The 26,625-nt window shown below is 32.3% G+C and overlaps 1 protein-coding gene across 3 annotated transcripts in view; it reads left to right on the forward strand.

The window, feature by feature from the left end:
• The window catches only part of VPS13A (vacuolar protein sorting 13 homolog A), a 194,256-nt gene that overhangs the window by 75,192 nt on the left and 92,439 nt on the right, over positions 1 to 26,625 (forward strand). For all 3 annotated transcript variants that reach the window (XM_019736649.2, XM_019736650.2, XM_019736651.2), the window contains exons 24-34: positions 1,593 to 1,674; positions 2,906 to 3,060; positions 3,462 to 3,618; positions 7,872 to 7,951; positions 8,921 to 8,980; positions 9,183 to 9,336; positions 10,104 to 10,220; positions 10,300 to 10,403; positions 17,415 to 17,582; positions 18,626 to 18,930; positions 25,551 to 25,698. In XM_019736649.2, the coding sequence (XP_019592208.2) occupies positions 1,593 to 1,674; positions 2,906 to 3,060; positions 3,462 to 3,618; positions 7,872 to 7,951; positions 8,921 to 8,980; positions 9,183 to 9,336; positions 10,104 to 10,220; positions 10,300 to 10,403; positions 17,415 to 17,582; positions 18,626 to 18,930; positions 25,551 to 25,698 (1,530 nt within the window). The remainder of the gene's footprint in view (positions 1 to 1,592; positions 1,675 to 2,905; positions 3,061 to 3,461; positions 3,619 to 7,871; positions 7,952 to 8,920; positions 8,981 to 9,182; positions 9,337 to 10,103; positions 10,221 to 10,299; positions 10,404 to 17,414; positions 17,583 to 18,625; positions 18,931 to 25,550; positions 25,699 to 26,625) is intronic.

Here is a 26,625-nt window from a genome sequence, read left to right on the forward strand (position 1 = left end):
AATAAAAATTAAAAAGACGAGTGATCAATTGGGAAAAATATTTGCAACACACATAACTTACAAAAGACTTATCCAAAATGTATAAGGAAGCCAGCAGCCAAATAAGAAATGAGCAGACAGACACATGAATAGGTGTTGATTTTATTATTCATCAGGAAAATGAAAAATAACACTATTCTTATATGAATTTATATGTAAAAAATTTTGGTACATTAAAATTAAAATTAGAGTGGCATAGTCATCATCTTTTTGGGGTATGCCTAATGATTGTGGCGAGCATAACGAAACTTCTGAATTGCTGGTAATGTTCTATTCCTGGATATGGATTTTGGGTACTTTTTGAAAATTTATTGAACTTCATCCTTACAGTTACGTAGTCTTATGTAGTAGGTTATATTTCAATCAAAACGTTTTCCCAAAATGAACAGGATTCAGAGAGGGTTCAACACTAATAACCCATGAACCTATAATATTATGTGTAACTATTACACATTTGTATAATTGTAATTAAAACTTGGGTGAAATTGCCAGTGAGATTGGCAAAATTTTAAATGTCTGAAACATTAGACATTTGTGAGGACGTGGAGCCATATAAGCTATTCTATTGTTGCAAGCACTTGTGAAAACGGTTTGATAATACTTAGTAAGGTGAACATGCACAATTCCACTGCTCGATATATACACCAGGGAAAATCTTGCATTAGAGTACCTACCTGGAGGAAGGTTCAAGGATGGTTATAGTGTCACTGTGAGTAAAAGCAAAAATCTATAAACATTACAAATGTTTATCAACAGTATAGTAGACAAATGAATAGTGGTTTATTCATTAGTGGAATACAATATAGCAGTGAGAATGAGTAAATTATTGGTATAGATAAAATTTAACGATTGTTTTATAGAATAATGTCACAGGAAAGTATATGCAATATTGCCTTTTTCGACAATGTGGAAAGATGCAGAGGTAAAATGCATTACTTAGAGAATCATTCATAGGAGGTTAAAAATAAATAAATGAAAGCAAGATCATAATTAGTGGTAGGGAATGTGATCAAGGAGAATCCTATAAGGTGCTTCTAGGTAAGGGTATGTTTTGTTTCTTGGCTTTTGTGGAAAATTCAGGGGTGTCTTTTATTGTGTTTCTAAACTGTATTATATGTTTTTGTATGCTGTATTTCCAAGAACAGTAAAAAAGTAAATTTACTGAAATATCTTTCAAAAAATGAAAAATGAAACTATAAGCTCCTCAACTCTAGGGGCTTTATATATTGAGACTTCGGGTTTCTCATGGATGTCCTGAAGATGGCATCCTTATTTTCTAAAACATTTGAGTTTAGGTATATCTGAGATCTTTTTCTACTCAAAGCTTGTCATCAAGGAAATTATTAAATTAGTTCTATAATATATATTTAGCCTTGAAATTGTAAAAATCATTTCATTAAATATACATTTATTATAATTTACTTTTCTGATTCAGCCTGGATTTTTTTCTCAGTTAATTCAAATTGGGGTTGTGTGTGTATGTTTTTGGTCAAAGTTGTCTTAGAACTTTGAATAAAAGTCTTTGTGTTAATCAAGAATTACTTTTCTTCCAGATTCAAAGATCTGCTTCTTTGGGAGCATCACATGTTTCACAGAAAATGTTTCCTCTCTTGGAACTTACATGTATTGAAGATGGTAAAATAAAACTACGAAATTTTCCTTATTACAGAAATATCTTATGGAAATAATTTTCCTTTTTAGACCATGTTAAAAATTTCAGGCAATAGCAGATATTTGTGTAATTTCCAGAAATTTCACTAAAATTCCGTTAATATAATTTGGATGTTTCTTAAAGTTGCTTTTGAAATGGGATTTTTTTGGTACATAAAAGTTGAAATAATCACAAGGATAACTAGTAATTTAATCCTCCCGTGAGCTAAGAGACCCCATGAAATTTTGTAGATGACTGACTCATAATGTGTTACTTAGCTATTTGGATCATTTTTTTTTTTATCCTCAGTTGTTTTTTTAAGTTTTCCTTTTTTATTAAAAGAAATAAAATCAAGCCTTAATTCATACATTTACACATGAAAACTGGTAAATATTTTTACTTCAGATAGGTTCTTTTTCTTGGCCACATTGTAAAGAAGAATAAATTGTTTTTCCATTTGTAGACTTTTAATTGGCTAAATGTTAAACAACAGACATTGCCATGTTGATTCTCAGTTTTCCTAGAGAATGTTTTCCTTTGTGTGTGGTGAACAGGAGGGTAGGGGAGAAAGGACATGTTGTTTGTGAGATCATCTACCCTAAATTCAGTCTTAAGTTGTTAGAGATATACTTTGGCTGGTTTTAGTTTTCTTTAAACTTTCTTGTAATGGTTTGACAAGTTTTGGAATTCTTTTTAATAGCAAATTCTAGAAATTTGTTAGATATATATTAATGTACCTATATGTATATATGTAGCAGTGCTCCATCCAGTTTCTTCATTCAAATTTTAGGACTTGCTTTCTGCTTTTAATATTTCGGAGTTTGTATTACGAAGTCCTGTTTTGCTATCTAGGTAAAGTGAGCATATTAGTGTGTTCCTTTGAGTAGTAGTGATGTGGTAGTCATCGGCATTGTCATTTGCTATAGCATTTTCTTTAACAACTTTTAGATAGACTAATGATTTTCAAAGGTGATGTTCATTAAGCTTAAGATTTCATTTGTAATTTTCAATATTTCTTTTTTTCATCAAAATATTATTTGTTCAGACATCTCTGTACTTTTTAAAATTTATTTTCTTATCTTTACATTCAATTTTTGAAAGACTTTTTAATATTTTAGTGTTCACATTTATTACAGAAAAGTTGTGAAAGTTATAAAAGTGTTCCTAAGCAAATAATTTTGATTATTGACTTAAATAACGTTCTATGATGTTTAGATTCAGAGGAGGAATTTTATGATGCACCATGTAGTCCGTTGGAAGAAACTTGTCCGACAACAGCTAGCGTTAAATCTTATCAACAAAAAAAGTCTCAAAAGCTGGATTTTTCAAAAAATATTATTCAGTATAAAATAAGATTTGAAGTGCCAGAGGTACGTACCATTGTAAAATTGATATAGTTTATTTAAATTGTTTATTTCCACTATTCACAGCTTATTTACAACGTCTCATTACTTATAGGCACTGTTGCTTTCATCCTGTTTAAGCTGAATCTGGGCATTATTGTGGGGTTCTCCTTTCCTTTCATTGAAGATTAATTTCTTTAATCAAGAATTAGGGGTTTAGTTGATATATTGTGATTATTTAATACAATTTATTAAAGTAATTATTTGTGTGATGTGTGTATTGTATGTTTATGTGCTTATAAAACTTTTCCTAAATTTTAAAACATATTTATATCCTATGTGTACCTCATATGTCCGTATATAACCATAATCCACATAAGCAATTTTTTATTTAGGTAGTGATAGTTTCTTTTTTCTTTCTTCTCCAGGTATTGGTTCAATTTTATCACCTTGTTGGAGATTGTGAACTACCTGTGGTAGAAATTGATGTTTTAGGGTTGGGCACAGAAATTGAGCTTAGAACATTTGATATGAAAGCCACTGCCTTTTTGAAAGAATTCTGTTTAAAATGCCCAGAATACTTTGGTAAGAATCTATTTTTTACATAAATAATTTTATTCTTTGACTACCGACTGTAATGTTTTTAATTCTCTAGGTTTTAAATAAGTACGTTTGCTAAAACATTCACAGAAAAATATTATGAGTTAGTCTTTAACTTTTATACTTGGGAATCTAGGTAGACCAGATAAAAAAATGAAGGTGATTTCTTTCTCATTAAGGAAAATAAAGTAGACATGGTTTAATTTTAAGTATACTTAACAGAATACTAAAACACTGAATTGGTTTCCTATTACTATTGTAACAGTTTACCACAAACTTAGTGTCTTAAAACAATACAGATTTGTTGTCTTAAATTTCTTTAGCTCAAAAGTTAACATAAGTCTCAACAGGCATAAGTCAACGTATCAAGAATAGTTCCTTTTTGGAGCCTCTAGCAGAAGAGTCTATTTCATTGCTCACTCAGGTATGAACAGAATTCAGTTTGATGTGGCTTAAGTCTGTTTCCCTGATGACTATTAGTCGAGGGCTATTCTTAGCTCCTAGAGGAATCTGGGTTCTGCAAATCTGGGTTCCCCTATATCTCAGAACAAGCACAGGGTGTTAGGTTCATCTCAATCTATCGTCTCTCTAACCTCTTCTTTTGCTTTTTGTTTCCACTCTTAAAAACTAAGGTGATTAGATTGGGCATATCTGGACAATCCAGGATAATTTCCCCTTAACCATAACTATTATACCTCTGCAAAGTCCATTTTGCCACGTGAAATAACGTATTTTCAGGTTTGGGGGAATTAGAGCGTGGACATCCATGGGGGAGTGTGAAAAGTGGCATTATTCTGCCTACCACTAATACTTTATGTCCCAGAATCATAACAGATAAATTATATGCTACCTTAGAAAAATACTTCCATTTTCCATGTTAGGCATTTAGGAGGGTATTTTTCATATCCTCCTTTACATTTTTTGGTTTTTCTTTGAAAGAATGGTTGATGGAATGATCAAGACAAACTATTCATTTCCAATTTGGATACCTTTTATTTGTTTACCAATTGCTCTGGTGAGGACTTCTAATACTGTGTTCAGTAAAAGTGGTAAGAGTGGGAAATCTTTGTCTTGTTCCTGAACTTAGTGGAAACCCTTTCAGCTTTTCACTATTGAGTATGATGTTAACTGTGGCCTTGTCATATATGGCAATTATTATGTTGAGGTATGTTTTCTCTATAATCACTTTGCTGAGAGTTTTTACCATAAAGGGATGTTGAATTTTGTCATATGCTTTTTTCTGTATATGTTCAGATGTTCATATGGTTTTTATCTTTCATTTTGTTAATGTAGTGGATCACGTTGATTGATTTGCAGATACTGCCCATCTTTACGTTCTTGGAATGAATCCTCTTGATCATACTATATGATCCTTTTAATGTATTGTTGAATTCACTTCACTAATATTTTGGTGAGGATTTTTCATCAGGTATATTAACGTGTAATTTTCTTTTCTTGTTGAGTGCTTATGTGGTTTTAGAATCAGGATAATGTTGGCCTTTTAGAATGAGTTTGAAAGTGTTTCCTCCTCTTCTATTTTTTAGAAGTATTTAGTATTAATTCTTCTTTGATATTTGGTAGATTTTACCAGTGAAGTCATCTGTTCCTGGGATTTTGTTGTTGAGAGGTTTTTGATTACTGATTGAATCTCCTTACTAGTAATTGGTTTCTCAGATTTACTATTTCTTGATTCACTCTTGGAAGGTTATATGTTTCGAGAAATTTATGCATTTCTTCTAGGTGTCCAATTTGGTGGCATATATTTATTTATAGTAATCTCAGGCTCCTTTGTATTTATGTGGCTGTGCTATAACATCTCCTCTTTCATTTCTGATTTTATTTGAGTCTTTTTTTTCTTGAGACGAGGCTAGGTACCATTTTTACTTTTTCAAAAACCAGAGGTTAGTTTTATTGATCTTTTCTATTGTCTTTTTACTCTCCATTTATTTCTGCTTTGATCTTTGTTTCATTTGTTGTTCTTTTTCTGGTTCCATGAGTTGTAAAGTTAAGCTGCATGTTTGAGATTTATCTTGTTCCTTGAGATAGGTGTTTACCTCAAGGAACAAGGTAAATTTAACACTGTGAACTTCCCTTTTAGAACTGCTTTTGCTACATTCCACAAATTTTGATGTGTTCTATTTCCATTTTTAGTTGTTTCGAGGTGTTTTTTATTTCTCTTTTGATTTCTTCATTGATCTAGTATAAAAACTGTCACTATTTGCAGTTGACATGATTCTATATGTGGAAACTCCTAAAATCTCCACCAAAACTTTTAGAACTAACAATTCAATAAAATTGCAGGACTCAAAATCAATATATAAAAATCTGTTGTATTTCTATACATTAACAAAGAATACCAGAAAGAGAAATTAAGAAAACAGTCCCATTTACAATTGCATCAAAATAATAAAATACCTAGGAATAAATGTAACCAAGGAGGTGAAAGAGTTGTACACTGAAAACTATAAGACATTGGTGAATGGAAATTGAAGAAGACACAAAAAGAAAGATATTCCATGGTTTATCTCATGAATTGCAATAATTAATATATTAAAATGTCCATACTATCCAGAGCAATCTATAGATTCAGTGTAATCCCTATGAAAATTCCAATGTCATTTTTCACAGAACTAGAAAGAACAATCCTAAATTTGTATGGAACCAAAAAAGACCCCAAATAGCCAAAGCAATCTTGAGGAAGAAGAACAAAACTAGAAGCATCACGCTCCCTGATTTCAAACTATATTATAAAGCCATAGAATTCACAACAGCATGGAACTGTCATAAAAATAGATATAGATTAATGGAACATAATGGAGAGCTCAGAAATAAACCCAAGCATTTATGGTCAATTATTAGGTTGGTGCAAAAGTAATTGTGTTTTAAAAGGTTAAAAATAATTGTGAAAACCTCAATTACTTTTGCACCAACCTAATGGCTTTTGATAAAGGAGTCAAGAATACACATGGGGAAAGTACAGTTTCTTCAGTAAATGGTGTTGGGAAACTGGACACACACATGTGAAAGAATGAAATCGGACCACTATCTTATACCATACATAAAAATGAACTCAAAATGGACTAAAGACTTGAATGTGAGACCTAAAACCATAAGACTTCCAGAAGAAAACTTAGGCCATACCTTCTTGACATTGGTCTTGATGATGATTTTTTGAATCTGACTCCAAAAGCAAAAGTAACAACTGAAAATAGCCCAATGGGACTATATCAAGCTAAAAAGCTTCTGCACAGCAGCAGAAATGAAAAGGCAACCTATTGAATGTGAGAAAATATTTGCTATTCATAATCTAATAAGGGGTTAGTATCCAAAATATATAAAGAACTCATACAACTCAATAGCAAAAAATAAACAATGTGATTAAAAATGGGCAGAGGATCTGAATAGACATTTTCCCAAAGAAGATATACAGATGGTCAACGGATACAAGAAAAGATGTTCAGAATCACTAATCATCAGCAAAATTGAAATCAAAATCACAGCAAGATTGCCTCACACCTGTTAGCATGGTTGTTATAAAAAAGACAAGACATAAGAATTGGTGAGGGTGTGGAGAAAAGGGAAGGAACCCTTGTGCAGTGTTGGTGGGAATTTAAATGGACGCCATCCACTGTTATGGAAAACAGTATAGAGAGTTCTCAAAAAGTTAGAAATAGAATCACCATATGATCTAACAAGTCCATTTCAGGGTATTTAGTTTTAAGGGCATTATATAAAATACTCTTCTACAGCAGTTTTGCACTCACTTTCTTAGGTTTTGAGCAGAAGCAGTAATAGAAATAGTAATGACTGGTTGTTTGGTAATAGGGTTTATTTTAATCTAAATTAATATACAGGAAATGTTTCTCATCACATACGTGATGTCTTCTGAACAATTAGGTTTTTAGGGAGTCTGAATTTCTTGATAGCGATTTTTGTGTCTCGGGGCCAGAATTATCTTCATTTCTTTTCATTGTTCCTATTAACCATTAACCATTCTGTTTTTCTCTTTAACTGATGGCTACTCCTATCTAGGTTTGGAAGGGTAAGAGTTTTAGTATTTGGCATAAGAGAAGAGAAAGGAATTGTGAGGAGAAATTATGTTTTTACAGCTTAAGACAGTATCCACAGCTCAGAACTGATACAGGAAATCCTTTTTAAAGTTTATATTTATTAATATTGCCTGCATTTGTTTTCAGTAAGTTTTCCTACGAAAGAATAATTTTAAAAATTATTTTTAGATGAAAACAGGAAGCCAGTTTATTTGATTACCACGCTGGATAATATAATGGAAGATCTCTTAACACTAGAATATGTGAAGGTAAGCAGTTCCATTTATATTTGCCTGCTATGGTATGTGTATTGCTGAAGTGTTATAATCAGGTTTTATAAGTTGAGTAATCAGTTTAATCTTGATTCTAATGTGATCTCTATAACTCCTAAAACTTGAAGAATTTTTTGTTTTGTTGTCCTTTTAAATAGAACACTTCATATAGCTAAATAAGAAGCCTATGTTCTAAGCAGAAATGACCTGCACTTTTTTCCCCCATCAGGAAATCAAACAGAAACAAACTCTTTAATCTTGAACTTGTTTATTGTGGTATATGATACAAGATGAAGCTTTCACTTGATTTCCTATGATTGTCTGAAGTTACGTAATTTTCCTGGGTCGTTCCGTTCCTATTGATTTATTGTATCCATTTTATCATTTATTAAGTTTTTATGTATACTATGGTATATGGATGATTTATTCCATGTTTTCATTGACCTATTTTTATGTAAGTGCCACATTTTTTAAATAATTACTTTATGGTAAGAATAATGCTGAAATAACATTTTATCACTTTTAAGACCATTTTTACTATTATTGATGTAGCTATTTTAGTTATACTGTTCATGCATTAAATAGCTTTAATACTACACAAGTGTTCTAGATCTAAAGATAACGGAGTATTTAGCTACTTGGTGGACACCTCTGTCACAAATTTTGTTTTCACATACAGGAGGAATTAGGAAGGACTCTACAGAGTTATGGATGATTGAATGATTATTCTCCACTTTAATTTTCCTTGATCATGAGAGATACTACATAACATTTATTGAATACTTGCTATGTACCACAGAGTCCTATACTTACCAAATTTCTTTGTTCTGTTGAAGCAGTTTGTTTAGGTAATGATAGATAGATAGATAGATAGATGTAAATGTTTATTAGGACCTTCATATAATTGCATATATATATGTCTTTTTAAGGTGTTCTAACAGACTTGTTTTTTTTCTCTTTGGATAGGCTGAAAAGAATGTACCCGACTTGAAAAGTACCTATAACAATGTTGCACAACTGGTTAAGGTATGAGTGAATAATAATTTGATTTTTAATTAGATATTATATTTCTAAGTAAATATATTATGAAAATTATAACTAGAATTCTAAGAACCTTGAGGATAAAAATGGGATATTATACCCTAAGTTCCACAAAGCCTGGTGCCTTATACAGAGTAGGCAAATAAATACTAATTGACCTATTACTAAAATCAACTTTGTTCTTTAGGTGAATTTTTCCTCTTTGGATATTCATTTGCATACTGAAGCACTTCTGAATACACTAAATTATTTTAATAATATTATTACACAATTGGAGGAAAAGTCAGCCTCAGTGCATGTTACAGAGACAGAAGACAAAGGAGAGGTCATTAAAAAAATAGGTATGTTTCTTTAAAATTCAACCTCAAATTTTTTTTACCAAGTAGATCAATAAATTTTGGCTCTGGCTTTATTAACTTATAATATTGTCTTCAGAATTTTATTGCCCAGGTAGAAAGATTCCTTATATACCAGGTTAACTTTAAAAAATAATAGTAAAAGAAATGATTACTGATGAAAAAAATGTGGCTTTTATTTGTCATATCATTCTTTTTAGTTGAAGATTGTAGAAGTATTTGATTTAGGTTAAAATTCGTGTATTTAATATCATTACTTTAGAAAAATAAAATGAACAAAATTTGAATAATATTTTTTTTAATTAAAGTACTTTTTTTCCTTTTTATTTCCGTAACCCTAATCCTAAACTCTAAACCCTAATCCCTAACCCTACCTAACCTAACTCTAAGCCTAATCCTAATTAAAGTACTTTTTAAGCTGTGAAAAGTTTCAAGTTCAATAATGACAAATATCACTAAGTAATTATTGACTCAAAATATTTATAATTTTTCAAGTTCAATGTCTTAGTTTCAAATGTTAGGCTTATCTAGCAAACATTTTTTGTTTTGTCTATTGTTTGCTTTTGTTCGGCTTTTTGTCCGATTTGATTGTTTATGGAATTCCTAATTTATTAGGGGGATATCTTGCTTGTTTTCAATTGAATTGCAAATCAGGTTTATCATTATTGGTTGTGATACCTCATTTACTTAGTAAATGTAGTGAGGTATCTGCTACAAGTTTTTCCTTGTTTTACAATATGATTCTTTTGTAGCTTCAAAACGATCCAGGAATGAAGATATTATTACCTTGCAGATTTTAGCAGAATTATCATGTTTGCAGATCTTTATTCAAGATCAGAAACGTAACATTTCTGAAATTAAAATTGAAGGTAATAAAATTAAAAAAAAAAGTAAATTCAGAACTCTTAAATGAAAGACAGGCATTTACCATTTCTTTTATTCCCTTAGGGCTTGATTCTGAGGTGATTATGAGGCCTTCGGTAACTGAAATAAATGCAAAGCTAAGGAATATAATTGTTTTGGATTCTGATGTAACTGCTGTATACAAAAAGGTATGAATTTATTTCTATTAATCGTTAAATATGATTGTCCTTTAAGATTAGTCATAGGTATAAATTAGACTTTTGTCGGATTTTAGCAGTATGGCTTTATTATGTCCTTCGGTTTTAGAGTTAGGCATAATTGGATTCTTATTTTAGCTCTGCTCCTTAGTAGTTGTGTGACCTAATCTTGGATTCTGTTTTTTTATATTTAAAATGAGGATTAAGTGTTTTGTAAAAGATGTAAATGTAAGTAATACTCTGAGAACACAGTTGTGGGGAAGTCAAGGAACTGTGGAAATGGTGGACTAGTGAAACGCCTTTTTCACTTTTTTCTTCTCTTCAAATACTGTGAACCTTGTATTTCATTTCAGATTTCGACATCATACGGTGTGAAGTCAAATTGATAAATGAGATTTTTTTTTTTGAGTTTATTTTCATGGATGCTTGCTAGTGTAGCTGTTAATAGTATTAAGAGAATTATTTGAACGCAATGGCTAGTGGTTGAAGGATAGATATTTTGTTACTGGGTATAAGATAGTAAGGTTCTTGAACTACTAGATACTGTTGAGTAGTTGGCCAGGTAGTTTTTGAACAATGAAGCATCTAGGTAAGATTGTATGTTTAAGGTAGTGAAATGAGTGTCAAATAGGAAAAAAAAAAAGGCTGAGGTGCTTGAGTTGGGAAGTCAGAGTTTGAAGTGACAGGAAGAAAGGAAATAGATGAACAGGCTTAGCTATTAATACTGATGACCTGATTTTATGTTAAATAAAAATCCTCATTCCTTATATTTTCTGGTTATGGCTTGCTAGCATGAGGTAATGCGTCCCAAAAGAGCAAAGGTTGATGGCGCAACATGGGCAGTGAGGGAATGAGAAGGGGCAGCAAGGGTTAAGAAAGAAACAGAAATCAAGAAAATTATGCACTGGGGGCCAAGGGTCTCACAACAACCTCAAAGGACTGAGAGCCCCGAATCAGGCCACCTTGTGGCTTTTATTGATGGTCACACAAGGAAGTAGCATTGTTTTCTCCGCGGTCTATGAGTCTCATGCATCATTCTAGAAAACTGATTCAAACCAATCACCCTTGCCTGCAAGCAGCCGGAATCAAAAGTCCCATGATGTCTTAATATTTGTGGTATGTGCCCCCCCAGGGACAAAACCTTTATGCTGAAACTTATTCATAAGAATAGAAGGAGAACTGATGTTGTCACATCATTGAATCACTTCCCAAGCAGGTTGTAGGAAGGAATATAGCCACATAGGCAGAAGCTCTCCTTTGCCGGGGGAAGGTGGGGGGCTGTGCCTACCTCTGTTGAGCCTGTGAGTTCTCCTGGTGGTCCCCATGTGACTGTGCCTGGCTTAAGGTCGTTCCCCGCCCTGTGGGGAATCTTGTCCGTCATTGACTATTCAGCCATCTTTTGGGGCCAAACAGGGAGATGTGAGGTGTAAGCACAAAGGTGAAACAAAGTCCCTGAAAGGATCCGTCTCATAGACTCTTCTTTCTTTAGGGATAGGCACGAGGGGACAGACGGGTAGGCTGCTGCGTGACAACAGGTTTAGGTATAACAAAGTATTGTGCCCCTCAGTTTTCTGGGCAGTCAGGTAAAGGACACCTGTCGTCCTAGGACTGTTTGACTCTGTCCTGGAGCAGCATCTTCCATTTGCCCTACGTAGTGCCTTTGTGCAGGGACTGTTATTTCTGTGTGCCATAGCTGAAAAAGATTCCAGCTGACCTGACGTTCTTAGGAAATAAAATATCACTGTATATTAGTTTCTTATATCTTCTTTATAGAAAAGTGTTTTAAAAAAATCATTTAGTTATTAATACTTGTAAATTCTAGGAAGGTAGGTACACAAGTTTTCTAACTATTCTCTAGCTTTTGGCTTCAGTATCAGTCTAATACTGGTTCAAAAAATGAGTCTGGAGATGTTTCTTCCTCCTCTGTTTCCCGAAGTGTTTGTATAGCAACAATATTACCTATGTCTTCCTTAAGGGTTTAATGGAATTTACCATTGAAGCTATTTGGCCTTGAGGTTTTCTTCAGGGAAAGGCTTTTAATTACTGTTCTATTTTTTTACTTGATATAGGTCTAATCAGATTTTCTTCAGTCAGTTTTTGTAATGTGTATTTTCTTTGGAATTTGTTGCACATATGTGGTTTTGTTTCTATTATTTTCATTTTTATTAAAAATTGAGATAGTATAATATATAAATTTTATGTCCTTTTTTCCTGCTTGCTCTTTATTATAGTTTTTAACTACATAAATTTGTATTCTTAAAACAATATATTGCCCAGTTTCGTGGAGCTTTGAAAAGATTTATTTTTAAGCATAGCATATACACACAAGCATGTAATGTAATTTAACTATAACAATAAAACAAAGACCTTTATACGCAACTGTGAAGTCCAATAATAGAACATAACTTCCAAAATCAGCAATAGGGCCTAACCTGACAGCATTCTACAGTCTCCTCACAGTAAACTATGTCCCGATTTTTGTGTTTTTAATAAATTTTACCAACTACATATGTATGAATCCTTAAATAATGCATTGTTTCATTTTGCACTCCCCTTTTTTTAAAGGGCATCACATTTTATGTATTTATTTGAGCCTTGCCTTTTTCATTAATTTTTGAGAGTATTCATATTGATGTGTATAGGTATGTAATTTATTTGTATTACTGTAGTAATACAAATTGTATGAATATACCATTGGTTATTTATTCATTGTTCTATTGATGGATATTTGCATTATTTCTACTTTTTGCTTTTGTGAACATTGTTGCTGTAACTGGTCTTGTACATGTCTCCTGGTGTATTCTTTTACATACCTCTTGCAAGCATTTCCAGAGAATCTATTTTTAGTGGCATATGTACTTCCAGGAGCAGTGGAAGAGAGATTTGGTGTTTTGTTTCAATGTTAATGCTTGGAAATCTTAGACGTTAAACATTTTAAAGATCTGAAGCATATTTATATGGTATTTCAATTTGTATTTTTCTTAACTATTGAAATTACACATCTTCTCATATATTTATAGACTATTTATGCTTAAACTTTTATAAAATACCTGTTAGTTTAACTTAGGTGTTAGCACACTTTTTCTGTCAATAGCCAGATTGCAAATATTATAGACATTGTGGGTCTTGCAGTTTTTATTGCAACTGTTTGTCTCTACTAGTGTAGTGTGAAAACAACCAGTCTAGCTAAAGATTTATCAGTTATATTAATCTTTTCAAATAACCAGCTTTGGTTCAGAGTGTTTCCTTTGTTTTCAATTTTATTTGTTTTTACTCTTTTATTTCCTTCATTCTGTTCTCTTTGGATTTAATTCGCTCTTCTTTCCCTAGTTTCTTTTTTTTTTTTTTAACTTTTTATTTATTTATTTATTTAATTAGTTTCAGGTGCACAAGACAAAGCAAAACTTAGACATTTATCATTTATTCCCTAGTTTCTTAATATGAAAGCTTAGATTATTGATTTGAGGTCTTTCTTATTTTCTAATATAAGCATTTATTCCTATTAATTTTCCTTTAACCACTGCTTTAGCTGCGTCCTGCAATTTTTAGTATGTTGCTGTTGTTTTTTCACAGTGAAAAAATTTCATATTTAGAATTAGCCAGCTGCACTCAGTTTAGATGATCCTAATTTTGTTGGCAACATCCAAAGCTTCGTCATAATCAGGAGCCAGTCGAACACATGCTGCCATCTCTCCATCAGGCCTGATGAGGGTGTTGACCTTGGCCATGTCAGTATCATAGAGCTTCACAGCCTGTATGAACTGGTGATTGTGGACCTTGACATCCACAGTGAACACAAGTGTACTGTCTTCTGCCTTCTTGTGGCTGAATTGGTAGTTAGGGGGAATTCGATGATGGCATAGTGAGCAAGCTTGTTTCTCCTGGAGGAACTCTTCCCAGGATATTTAGGCTGCCTTCGGTGCTGCAGTGTCTTGGGCCTTTGGAAGGTGGGTGACTTGCGGATCTTCTTTTTTTGTGTGGCTGTGGATGCCTTTCAGCTCTGCTTTCTTTGCCTTCAAGTCCTCTGCTTTGGCTTCGGCTTTGGGAAGGGCAGGCGCTTCCTTCTTTGGTGTTAGCGCCATCATCATGAAAAGCTATTATTTTTATTCAGTTCAAAATATTTTCTAATTTCTCTTTTACCTATGGCTTATTCTGAAGTATGTTGTTTAACTTCCAAATATTTTGAGATTTTTCAGGTATCTTTCTGTTACTTATTTTCAGTTTAAATCTATTTTGATCAGAGAAGAAAACTTTTTCAGCTCTTTTAAGTTTGTTGGCGTTTGTTTTATGGCCCAGAGCATGTGTGATCAACCTTGGTGAATGTTCTAAATGTACTTGAAATTAATGTGTATATTTTTGGCTGTTGCTGGGTTGAATGTCCCATAATTTCAGTTAGGTTAGTTGATAGAATTGCCCAGGCTCCTGATTTTCTGTTTACTGGTTCTGTTGATTATTAAGAAAGGATTATTGACATTTCTACTGGATTTTCTATTTCTCTTTTTCTCTCAATTTTTGCTTCATATGGTTTTGAAATCTCGTATTAGGTGCATACATATACAGGATCTTTATGCCTTCTTGGTGAACTGACCCTTTTGTGATTATGTAATGTCCCTCTTTATCCTTCGTAATTGTCATTATTCTCAAGTCTACTTTGATAGTAGTATTAACTACAGATTCTTTTGATTAGGGTTTGCCAGGTGTGTCTTTTTCTATCCTTTAATTTTTAGTCCATGTCTATATTTAAAGTTTCTTGTAGGCAGCATATATTTCAATCTTGCTTTTTTATTTTATCCATCTGACATTCTCTGACTTTTTATTTGTATTTAAGTTATTTAAAAAGCCAATTATTGATATGATTGGATTTAAATATATCTCTCTAACTGTTTTCTATTTTCTGGTTGTTTTGTTCATTCTATTTCTTATATTGCTTCCCCCCGCTCCGTTTTTTTTTTTACATGATGTTGGATTGTTTATGACTTATTTTGTGATTTCCCTTGGGTTTACAATACATACCTTTAATTAGTCTACCTTCCAGTAATATTTTACCGCTTTATGTATAGTGTATCTTATAACACTATACTGACAATTTCTATTTCTCATCTTTCATGGTATTATTGTAATGTGTTTTAGTTTATATATGCTGAAAATCTATAATGCTGATTTTGGTTCAGTCAATTTTCTTTAAAGCGATTAATTTTTTAAAAAAATTTATTTTGTATTTATCTTCATTCTAACCATTACTAGAACTCATTTCTTCATGTAGCTTCAAGTTTCTGTTATTTTTATATCTGCCTTAAGAACTTGACCATTTCTTCTGATGCAGTTCTTCTGGTAATGAAGTCTCTCACCTTTGTGGAGGAAAGAAGGATTGGGAGCTGGGGAAAATAAACTTATTTCACCTTCATTTTACCTTCATTTTCTGAGTGATATTTTTGCTGGGTGTAGATTTCTGGGTTTGTAGGGCTTTTTTTCCCCCATCTTTTCAAACTGTTAAAGATGTGACTCCATTGTTCTTTGTTGTACATGGTTTTATTGAAAAGTCTGCTATATATCTTTATTCCTTTGTGCATAATTTCTCGTACTTCCTGTGTAGGAGAGACTCTTCATCCCTGCCCCAGGAGAAGGTGACCTATGTTGGCCTGGTCCCAGGAGGGTTTCTTCCCCCAGGTGTAAAGGGAATTGTCTTTTCTATTTGCCCTTAGTATAATATGTTTACCTGTGCCCTGATGGCAACAAGGTTACTGCCTTGTTGTTAAGGCTTTTGTTCTGATAAGAGAATAATCCTGGTGGTACTTTGGGGCTTTTTGCAGTGGAGGTTATTAGCCTCTTCCAGGATTGTATCAAGCAAAGCATACTTTGGTCTTCCACTCTGCCTCCTCTTTCTCATGACCTCATAGGGCTCCCAATGAAGTGCTTGCAGTTGAATGTGAACTATTCTTGTGTCTTTGGCTTCCAGGGATTCTATATCTCACATTAGTCTGTAGTTAGCCTTTACCATCTTAGCCGAAATCTTCCGACCTAACTTGTATGGCACCTGGCATCTCTTTTTCCTGGTCATTACCACAGGTTAGCCACAGCTCATATTCTCTCCTAAAGGTACTTTTTTCTTTAAAGTTTAGGCTGCCTGGTTGGCTTATGATCTCAGTTTTCTAATTGTTTTAATAAGAGTTACAATTTTATAGTTTATCTGGTTAAGGTTTGGAATGGTCTCTCTCCATCATTCTATGTTCTAGACAGAAGCAGAACTCCTATAGATTTCTTTTCAGCCTCATCATGCATCTTAGCCTTCAGAAGTCCTTCATATCTTCTGTTCCTGAGGATTTTTTTGCTTGTTGATGGCTCTTCAGCCTTCGCCATGCTTCTAGCATTTAGGAGGGGCAAGAAAGCTGTAAACTAAGTTAAAGCTCTGTCCATTTTCCAAATTTTCTTTTAACATTTCACATCTGCTGTTGGCGCCATCATTTTAAACTGATATTGCAGAACTTTTGATTTTAATCTGCTGTAGGTAATTATTGGTTTGCAATTGACATAACTTCACAACTAATAAGGAACAGAAATATAGTGATAGAAGATTCCTTTGAAGAGTCTAAAAAATCTATTCATGTACCTCAAATCAAGAGAAGTGCATTTTATTAAGTTGTAGAGGTACCTTGTATTTCAAAGTTTTCATAGTGACCCAAAAGTACATTGATACGGCAATTCTCAGTACACAAGTAAACACTATATGAAAATGTATATTCTGATATGTTTTCTTCTGTTCTCCCTATTAAAAAAAAAATGTGGGCCAGACCTACTAAATTGATTTCATGGTCCACAAAGGGAACTGCTACCACCAATTTGAAAAACCTACAATGTAGATTTTAATGAGTTAGAACTGTTGCCATATTTGTACTTGGCTTGATACGCAGAAGATTTTCCAAATACACGTGTACTGCTTTGTTTTTCTACTGAAGACACATCATTTCAAAATGGATTTTGACAATTGAATTTTCTCTCATTAAGGCTGTTTATATCACTGGAAAGGAAGTTTTCAGCTTCAAAATGATTTCTTATGCGGATGCAACTGCTGGTTCTGCATACACAGACATGAATGTGGTTGACCTTCAGGTTAATTTAACTGTTGGTTGCATTGAAGTAGTTTTTGTCACAAAATTTCTACATTCTATATTGGTAAGTATGTTAATCAGTTTTTTTAATTCTTTCCTGCTAGTTAGAAATTGCTGTGCATCAAACATAATTCCTTGTTGGATTTTTTTTCCCGATTTTTCATTATTTTAGGGGTACCATTTATTAAGACTGAAATGTATAGCACTTTATGTAACATTATTTTCACATGGGAATGTCCAGTTGAAGTATATATTTTATGTTAACATATTAAAATATTAAATGTATATACATTATATATCATTTATAATATGTTAATATATTAATTGAATTTTTAATTTTAGACATCATTGGTTTAAGCTTTTGTTTTACGGGCATTCCAACTCTAAAAATACTATATAATACTACATAATTAAAGTTTGTTTTTTATCTAACATTATCATGAAAATTATACTTTTTATTGCTTTTAAATTCTATGATTATCTCAGGCTTTACGGGCTTTAAATTTAATCTCTATATGATACTGCCTTAAGGTGTTTGAATTCTGTTTCTGCTTTTCATAGTTTTTATAAACCAGAAGTATTATGTCACTGAACCTAGCTTTATACTAAAAAATTACTGAAAATAAAATGTTTTATCCTAAATATGAAAATTAAGTATAATTCTAGGTATATTTTATGTCACTGAAGTATTTTTTTCAGAATTCATAAATTAGAAAACTAGTGTTCTTGAAGAAACATATGTATATATTTTAATCTTAAAAACATAAATAAGCTCTCTGTCCATTGAGGCTGTACAGGGAAATACAATGTAATTGTTTACCCATAAGAGAAAGTGAGATAATAAAGGGAATAGATGTCAGTGAAAGATTGCGATAGCCATGTTACTTTGTTCCAGGGTTTGATTTTTATTGTTTTACTGTATTTTTGCATCTGCATCTTTGTGTTTCTCAATTTTTATTGCAGAAAATTAAGATTTAATATAGTCAGATGCTTGGTTGTACCAAGAAAATTTTTTCTTACAGAGGTAAAATCTTAAACGTAAATAAACATTTAATATGTCTTATTCATTAGTGGTAACTTTACGCATATAACTCTGTTATCTTATAGGCTTTTATAGATAATTTTCAAGCAGTTAAACAAGCCTTGGCTGAGGCAACTGTTCAGGCAGCAGGAATGGCTGCTACTGGTGTAAAAGAACTGGCACAAAGGAGCTCTAGATTGGCATTAGATGTTAACATCAAAGCCCCAGTTGTGGTCATCCCACAGTCTCCAGTTTCTGAAAATGTTTTTGTTGCTGATTTTGGACTAATTACAATGACGAATACATTCCATATGATAAAAGAGAGCCAGAGCAACCCCCCACCCATTATTGATTTGATAACGATAAAGCTGAGTGAAATGCGACTATACAGGTAAGCTTTCCACAAGTGTATTTGTGTAGAGTGCAATATTTTTCTAACTTTTTACATTGAAGGTTTTGGTATCTTGAGTCTTCTGTTTACAGTGAGATTTTATTTCATTATAATTATACTTAATTTTGTGATTCTCCCCCAAGTATTTTTTTGCAAGATCAATTATTGTCTTCTAGTTTTTAAAAACTTAGACAGTATTTGAAAATTACTCCGTAGATAATTTGGAACACTGTAAATTTAATTATATGAGGAAGTATATTTGTGCTTATTTGCAGTTCTTTATAAATTATAAGGTAATGTGGGAATTCCTAAATAATGCATTTTTTCACTTCGCAAATACAGCATTACTCAAACTACTCAGTCTGCTTTGTGCTGTGGATCTTATGTTCTAGTTAAAAAACAAAAAATGAAAGAAAAACACAATGTAGAGTACAACCTTACATAATCGTTGGGCATAGCATTATGAGTTAGGGTAATAAATGAGTATCCAGATGGTTCCGGAACTTTTTACTGTGTTTCTGTGCTATTTCTAATCACCTATTCTAGATTTAGCGCCCTATTCCTTTTCCATCTTTGATGCATCTCTGTTTATACTTCCTACTTTCTACCTGTTATTTTTCTTTGATCTTATTTTATTCGCATCTTTCCCTTTATTTTTGCTACTTCTCTGGCCTCTTGCTGGTCTGTCTCCCTCCTGCCCTTCTTTCCATCAGTTGAGTAATTTTAAAACAGCTTTATTGAAATGTAATTGACATATAAGACATTGCATACCTTTAAAGTATACAGTTTCATAAGTTTTGACATGTATACACTTGTGACAGTTTGTGTATATTGTATTACTTCTTCCTTAAATATTTGGTGGAATTTACCAGTGAAGCTATTTGGGCATAGAGTTTACTTATGGGAGATAAACTACAGTTTCCTTTTCTTTAATAAACTTAGGACTGTTCAAGTTAATAATATTTTCTTGAGTGATCTTTGTTAATATTTTTCAAGAAATTTGTCCATTTGATCAAGGTTGTAGAATTTTATGGCATAAAATTGTTCGTAACATATTCTTCTTGTTTATTATCTACAGTGATTTTGCCTTCATTCTTGATATTTATAGTTTATGCATTTTTACTAATAAGTTTGGCTAGAAGTTTACCAGTTTTCTTGATGTTAAAGAACCAGCTTTTGTTTTTCCCTTGTTTTTCTATTTTATCTTTCATTGATTTCTGCTTTGATATTTATTTCCTTCTGCTTACTTTGTGTTTAGTTTTGCTCTTTTTCTAAGCTTTCTTTAGGTGATAGCTAATATTATTGATTTGAACGTTTTCTTTTTTAATATAGGCATTTAGAGCTAAAATTTTGGAGGTTTTCTCTACAGCTCTCTTTTCTCTGGCATGTTACTGTATGAACTCTTAGTTGCCTTGGTCTCATTGGACTCTCAGCTCTGTCTTCTCAACTCATGGACTTTGCTTGTCTTTTCCTGGTTGACCCCTCCCTATGCCATGGCCTGTAAATTATCTCAAAACAATACAAGTTGGGACAATAATAGGGCTCACCTTGTTTTTTAACCACATCTCTCATGAATCACTTTCCGTTGACTGATGTCCTGTGTTTCGAAAACCATTTTTAATATATTTTGTGTGTGCGTGTATATATTTGTATGTGTGTGTGTGTGCGTGTGTGCATGTTGGGGGGTAGTTGTTTGATTCATGTTATTCTACCATGGATGGAAGGAGAAATTTCTATCAATTGAATATTTGACTATGTATTCAGCACCCAATCCCAGGCACTATGCTAGGAATCTGGAGTATAATAATGAGCGATCTTTACAAGGGATGAATAAATAGTACCTTTCTCATTGGGTTGTTGAGGTAGGTATAATGTAATGAATTTAATGAGCTAATGAATAAAAACAGGATCACATAGATTTTGAAAGGGTTGTAGAAAATAATTCAAAGGAGACAAAACTGAATGTTTCGTCTTGCTAATTATTGGAGTAGTTCGCATTAGGAATTATATACAGCCTAGGATAAGGAAGTGATGTGGTAGAGAACTAACCAGTTATGGAAAACTTTTAAACTAGAATTCATAGTAACTGTTACATGTATGTTAGGGTTAAAGGGGAGAAGTTCACATTGACTCCAGGTTGCAGCCTTGTAAAATTCAGTGTTTTGTAATAATGCAGTTGACTGCGATAAGATAGAGCAATGCAGAAAAAAACAGTTGGAGACACTAACAAGTTCTATAATAAGCACAGTAACTTGGGAGTGGCTGCATGACTTTTATGTGGAGATATCTAGAAAGAGTTCTGGAAGGGAGTTGGACATACTTGTTTGTGTCTGGATATCAGGAAAGTGGATTTCTAGGTTTGGGAATCTTCAGTAATATTTAACTATTGAACCCATTGGAACAAGTGAGATCATACAGAGAGTTTGTAGAGTGGGACGTGTGGGACAGAATACTTAGGAATGCCAATGTTTAAGGAATTGGCAAAGGAAGAAACCTCAAAAGAAACTAAAAGGAGTAGAAGAGAGGAGGGAAACCAGGAATATTGAGGCAGCATTGAGGGTCCCATTGATGTTGTTAACCATGAATTAATAGTAAATGATTTTTTGTTGTGTAGTCTTAATATTTGATATTTGGAGTCCAACAGTCAGTTGGATTGAGATGAAACTGAATTTTTAACAAGCATATGTGACTGAAGTCAGTGGGACAGGATTTTAAGTTTTTAGAGACGTTGATAGATAATGGAGAAGGAAGAAATTAAACACAAAAGGGTACTTACTGACAGAGTAAAAGAATTTAGAGAGAGGTTTATAAACTGGAGATTGAACAATCTCAAAGTCTTCAGAAATAAGCACTGACTAGTTGTTGATTATAGAAAGGATAGACATGGATGGCATTATTCTTCAAGGAATAAGAATGAGATTTGAAGGGTGTTGTTGTAAATAAAGAAAATGATTTCTGTCTCTTAACTCTGAGTTAGGTAGGGTGTTAGGGAAAAGTGGGCCCCTATTTAATAGAATGCCATAGAAAGCCAGGTTTTAATTAAGAAATTAATGATATAGTTAGTGAAGGTTTTGAAAAATACAGAATATCTTAAGCTAAATCAGGGATTTCAGAGATCATAGAGAATATTGAAGACAGCAACTTCTATTTTAGTTGGCTATACCTATTGAGTAATGGTTTTAAGCTTTAGATGGCTCATTAACTTGGAGTTTAAGCAATGTAAAAGCTTGAGTTTATTAAAATTGAATATATATCTATATTTAATCACATCTTGCTAGACGTTGGAAAATGGTAGATGTATATTAGTTGTGAGCCTATATTACAAATAGATTGTTTTTAAGAGTTCACTAAGTATATCTAGAACATTAAATAATATTTTTATGTCCAAAAAAGGATTAATGTTTTGTTGGAGAAGCACATAAAATGGTATTAGGATGAACATAAAAGATTGCTGACAATACGACCACCCAAAGATAACTGCTATTAATAATTTGGTATATTTCTTCTAGTTGATTATATATGCACATATATTTCAGTTAAATAAGAATTATAGTGTGTATTTTGGATTATAAATTTCTTTTTTCTTAACAATGTGCTGTAAATATTTTTCCATATTATTTTGTGTGCATAATTTTTCTAAATATTTTGTTACACAGTTTTCAAAAAATCCATTTGCCTGTTAGAAATTTAAGTTGATCCTATTTTTTTTCACTGTTATAAATAACACTATAATGATTGCTATCTTTGTTCAACGATACTTACATGATTTTCTACCCATTTCTTTAGTATAATTCACTTCCTTCAGACGAATTCCTAGAAGTAGAATTACTGTTATAGAGTATAATTAATTTTCCCTGAAATAATTTAAAAATAATTGATTCTTGAAAATTAGTTTAGTTAGAGCTTCATAGAAAGCACATAAAGACAAATAAGTACTTCATATTTGTGACCACTTGTACTGAAATAATTTTGTTGCAAAACTGAATTGTAACATAAAATTTAAAAAACATATTTATAATACTTCTATAAGGAAAGTTATAAAACTTAACCAAAGACCAGAAGTAAATCTTGAATAAATGTAGAGAGAATATTTTCCTAGACCCAATATTGTAAAGATGTGAGTTTCTTATAAATTAATTTATAAGAAATCTCAGTAAAAATCACAACACAAGTTCTTTTTAAAGCCTTTCAAAATTGTTAAGTATTTTCTGGATATATAAATAGGCAACAAGATGTATCAAAGATATTTTTTGAAAGAATAAATTAAGATGGGGCATGTGAGAATCATAACAACACTATAGGTACTATTAAAATATATTACATTGCATTAAGTACTACTAAAATATAAAACTAAAATAATTAAAACAGTGAAGCATAGAAAGCTCAGCAATTGACTGTGTTTGTGTGTCCTCATTATTTATGTGTGTGTGTGTGTGTATGCGTGTATGTGTGTGTGTATACACACATTCAGGTCTCATTATTTGCAGATTCCATATTTGTAAACTTGCCAACTTGTTAATACTTATTTGTAACCCCAAAATAAAGACTCATTGCACTTTTGTGGGCATGTGCAGAGCTGAGAGAAATCTGCATCTCTCAAAGCCTCTATTCCCAGGTCAGGTGTCAAACAGGATGGTGCTCTGCAGTCTTATTTCAGCTCTCATGTTATAAACAAGTGTCCTTTTCAGGTGCCATGTTTGTCACATTTTGGGGCTTTCTGTTAGTGATTTTGCTGTTCAAAATGGCTGCCAAACATAGTGCCACTTAAAACCATAAAAGATTAAAAGTGGGTGAATTGTATGGTATGTGAATTACCTCAATAACACTATTTAAAAAGCTACGGGCAAATAACATGTATCAGTAATAGGGTAGAGAAGAACTTTATAATTTAAGCATTGAAGAAAGAAGAAAAAGTGATAAGGGAAAAATGTCAATTGGCTTTAGTACAAGAATATACGTTTCTGAATATCAATTACCAAAACAAAATTAAAAGGTAAATAGCATATGAGGTAATTAGCAACATCTTTAACAGAGAATAAAAATCTTTAAATATTTTAAACCAGTAAAAATAATTTGTAAAATTGGTAAAGATCGTGACTAGATGATTCTTTAAAGAAACAATGATAGCCAATAAACAACTAATAGAAATGGTTAGCCTCATTAATATTAAAGGAATGAAAATTAATACAATGAAATAATGTTTTTTGCCTATTCATTTTGAGAAATGGAGCTCTCATATATTGTCGTTTACATTTTGATCCAGTTTCTTGAATACAATTTAGCAAATAATTATATAGTACATGGTATATTGCAATCATCTGAGCCCGGTACTGGCATTACAGCAGAGAATAAAATAAACAGGGCTTGCCCTCATGAGGCTGTCATTCAAATTGAAACTACAGACAAGAAAGTAAACTATTAAAATGCAGCATATTAAATAGAATGATAAAAAAAGTTCAAGGTATTGTGGGAGCACATAGGAAAGGTATCAGCCCCAGATATTGGGTATTACTGATAAATGATTTTCCAGAAGAAATTGTCTTTTGACATAGCAATTAATGTTTCTTGCTGTTCGTCCAAAGGAAGAAATTTACTCAAAGATATTTACAAAGCTAATAATCCAAGTATTTATTACAGTGAAGAATTAGAAACAATATAACTCCTTAGCAATAGAAGGTTGATTAAATGACTTATGGTATAGCCATGTAATGTGCACCTGTTTAAAATTGTGTATGTAATATGCCCTAGGGCTTCTAGATTCCTTATTATCTTTAAATGGATATTGCAAGACTGTATGCATAAGCATAGTGTCACTCTACAGTCAGTTCATAAAATGATACCATGTACTAGGTATTCTTTGCGATCCTTGATGCCTCCCATATTTCTCTGCAGTTGAATAAGTGATATCTAAAATTCTACAGTCAGAGCTTCATACCATAGTAGAATGATTTGAGATTTGCTGACAATTAAAATATAAGTATAATCAAGGTGTGACACTTTTAGAAGTTTTATTATTTGAAGGCACAGTGGGAGGCTTCTGTGGTCACATTATCACTTGAAAGGAGTTCGTTAACCTACTATTCTTTTCATCATTTCTTGCTATCAGCCCTACTCTTATAAGTACATGGTAAGACAAATATAGTTCAATTTCCATAATAAACTATTTTTGATCCACAGAAAAAGAAACTTCATATGGTGCAACTTTGTTTCTTACAAAGTAAGGGAATATGTGGTATTTTGCTATACATCTACACTAATGAATTAAAATATTTTTATAAGAGGTCTTATATATGTTTACAGATTATATATAGATATTCTCATTTTAAGGGTTCAACTATCCAACTTGGATATTTTGGGCACTTTTAAAGGTTGCAAAATCCTAATTTAAAAGTTCGTTTCTTTACAATGTGGAACAATTCAGCTCAGAGAAAGTTACCTACGTTAGTGCAATGAAACATGCCTCATTTTGACATGGAAAGCCTAATGGATTTTGTTTTTCTCTTCAGACAAAAAATTATTGATTTCTGTTAGTATATAAAACAAATTTTTTGTTACTTTTTTTTTTGTTACTATCTGAGTATATAGGAAATAATTCAAAACAGTTTTATTTCTACTTACAGGACTCAATTTATTAATGATGCCTACCAGAAAGTACTGGATCTATTACTGCCATTAAATCTTGAGGTGATTGTTGAGCGAAATTTATCCTGGGAGTGGTACCAGGAAGTTCCTTGTTTTAATGTAAATGCTCAGCTAAAGCCCATGGAGGTAACTTTTTGGATGCTTACTGATGATTTTTATTGGTTAAAACATATTTATTGGAGCCATAAAGACATTTTGAGTGTAGAAGTTACATATTCATTGCCTTTGTCAGAATTGAAATAGTAGCTGTATTAACCTAGAATTCATTGAATGTTCTCCAGTCATTCATTCAACAAGTAATTGAGTGCCTACGGTATGTTAGATATACATAAAGTATGTATATTGGAAATATATATGGACTAGATATTGGAGATAGAGTTGCAAAGAAGCTACGCACTCTGGCTTCATGCACTTCTGTGTAATGCAGGGGTTGGTGGTGATGGTAGTCGAGAGGCATGTTAGTAAAAAGTACACAGGCACATACGTAAAATAGTTTTCAATTGTGGTAAATTCCATGAAGGAAACAAATATTAGACATGGTGCCATAAATAGTCAGTTGGATATATTTATATAGAACTTAGTGGAGAAGTCTAGGCTGGAAATAGTAATGTGGACATCATTAGCATATAGATGGTATTTAAAGCCATTGGGAATATATGAAATAACCTAGAGAAGGTACTAGAAGAATGGAGATGAAGATGAAAATTGCAAATGGGTCAGGACATTTAGCATATTGGTTGATACTGCTTCACAGATCTCTAATGTAACTATCCACAAGTACATATTTTTCCCTCTTGACTTGATAGAAGTCAAAACTGTATCACATGCTTTGCTGAAGTGACAGCAACATGTGCTGTGTCTGGAAGGTTTCTCTTTCTACCCATACGTCCAGTTTCCCTTTCCATTTCTTCTTATAAAAACTATTCAAAAAGAAAACAATCATTTTAAACATGTAAGATTTTTAACTTAAAAGTAGATTTAGAATTTGAAACATGATGATCTCAACTGAAAATCTTTTTTTTAAATTAAAATTTATTGGGGTGACAATGGTTA

Source organism: Rhinolophus sinicus, linkage group LG04 (genome assembly GCF_036562045.2).
Source record: "Rhinolophus sinicus isolate RSC01 linkage group LG04, ASM3656204v1, whole genome shotgun sequence".
Classification (NCBI taxonomy): Eukaryota; Metazoa; Chordata; class Mammalia; order Chiroptera; family Rhinolophidae; genus Rhinolophus; species Rhinolophus sinicus.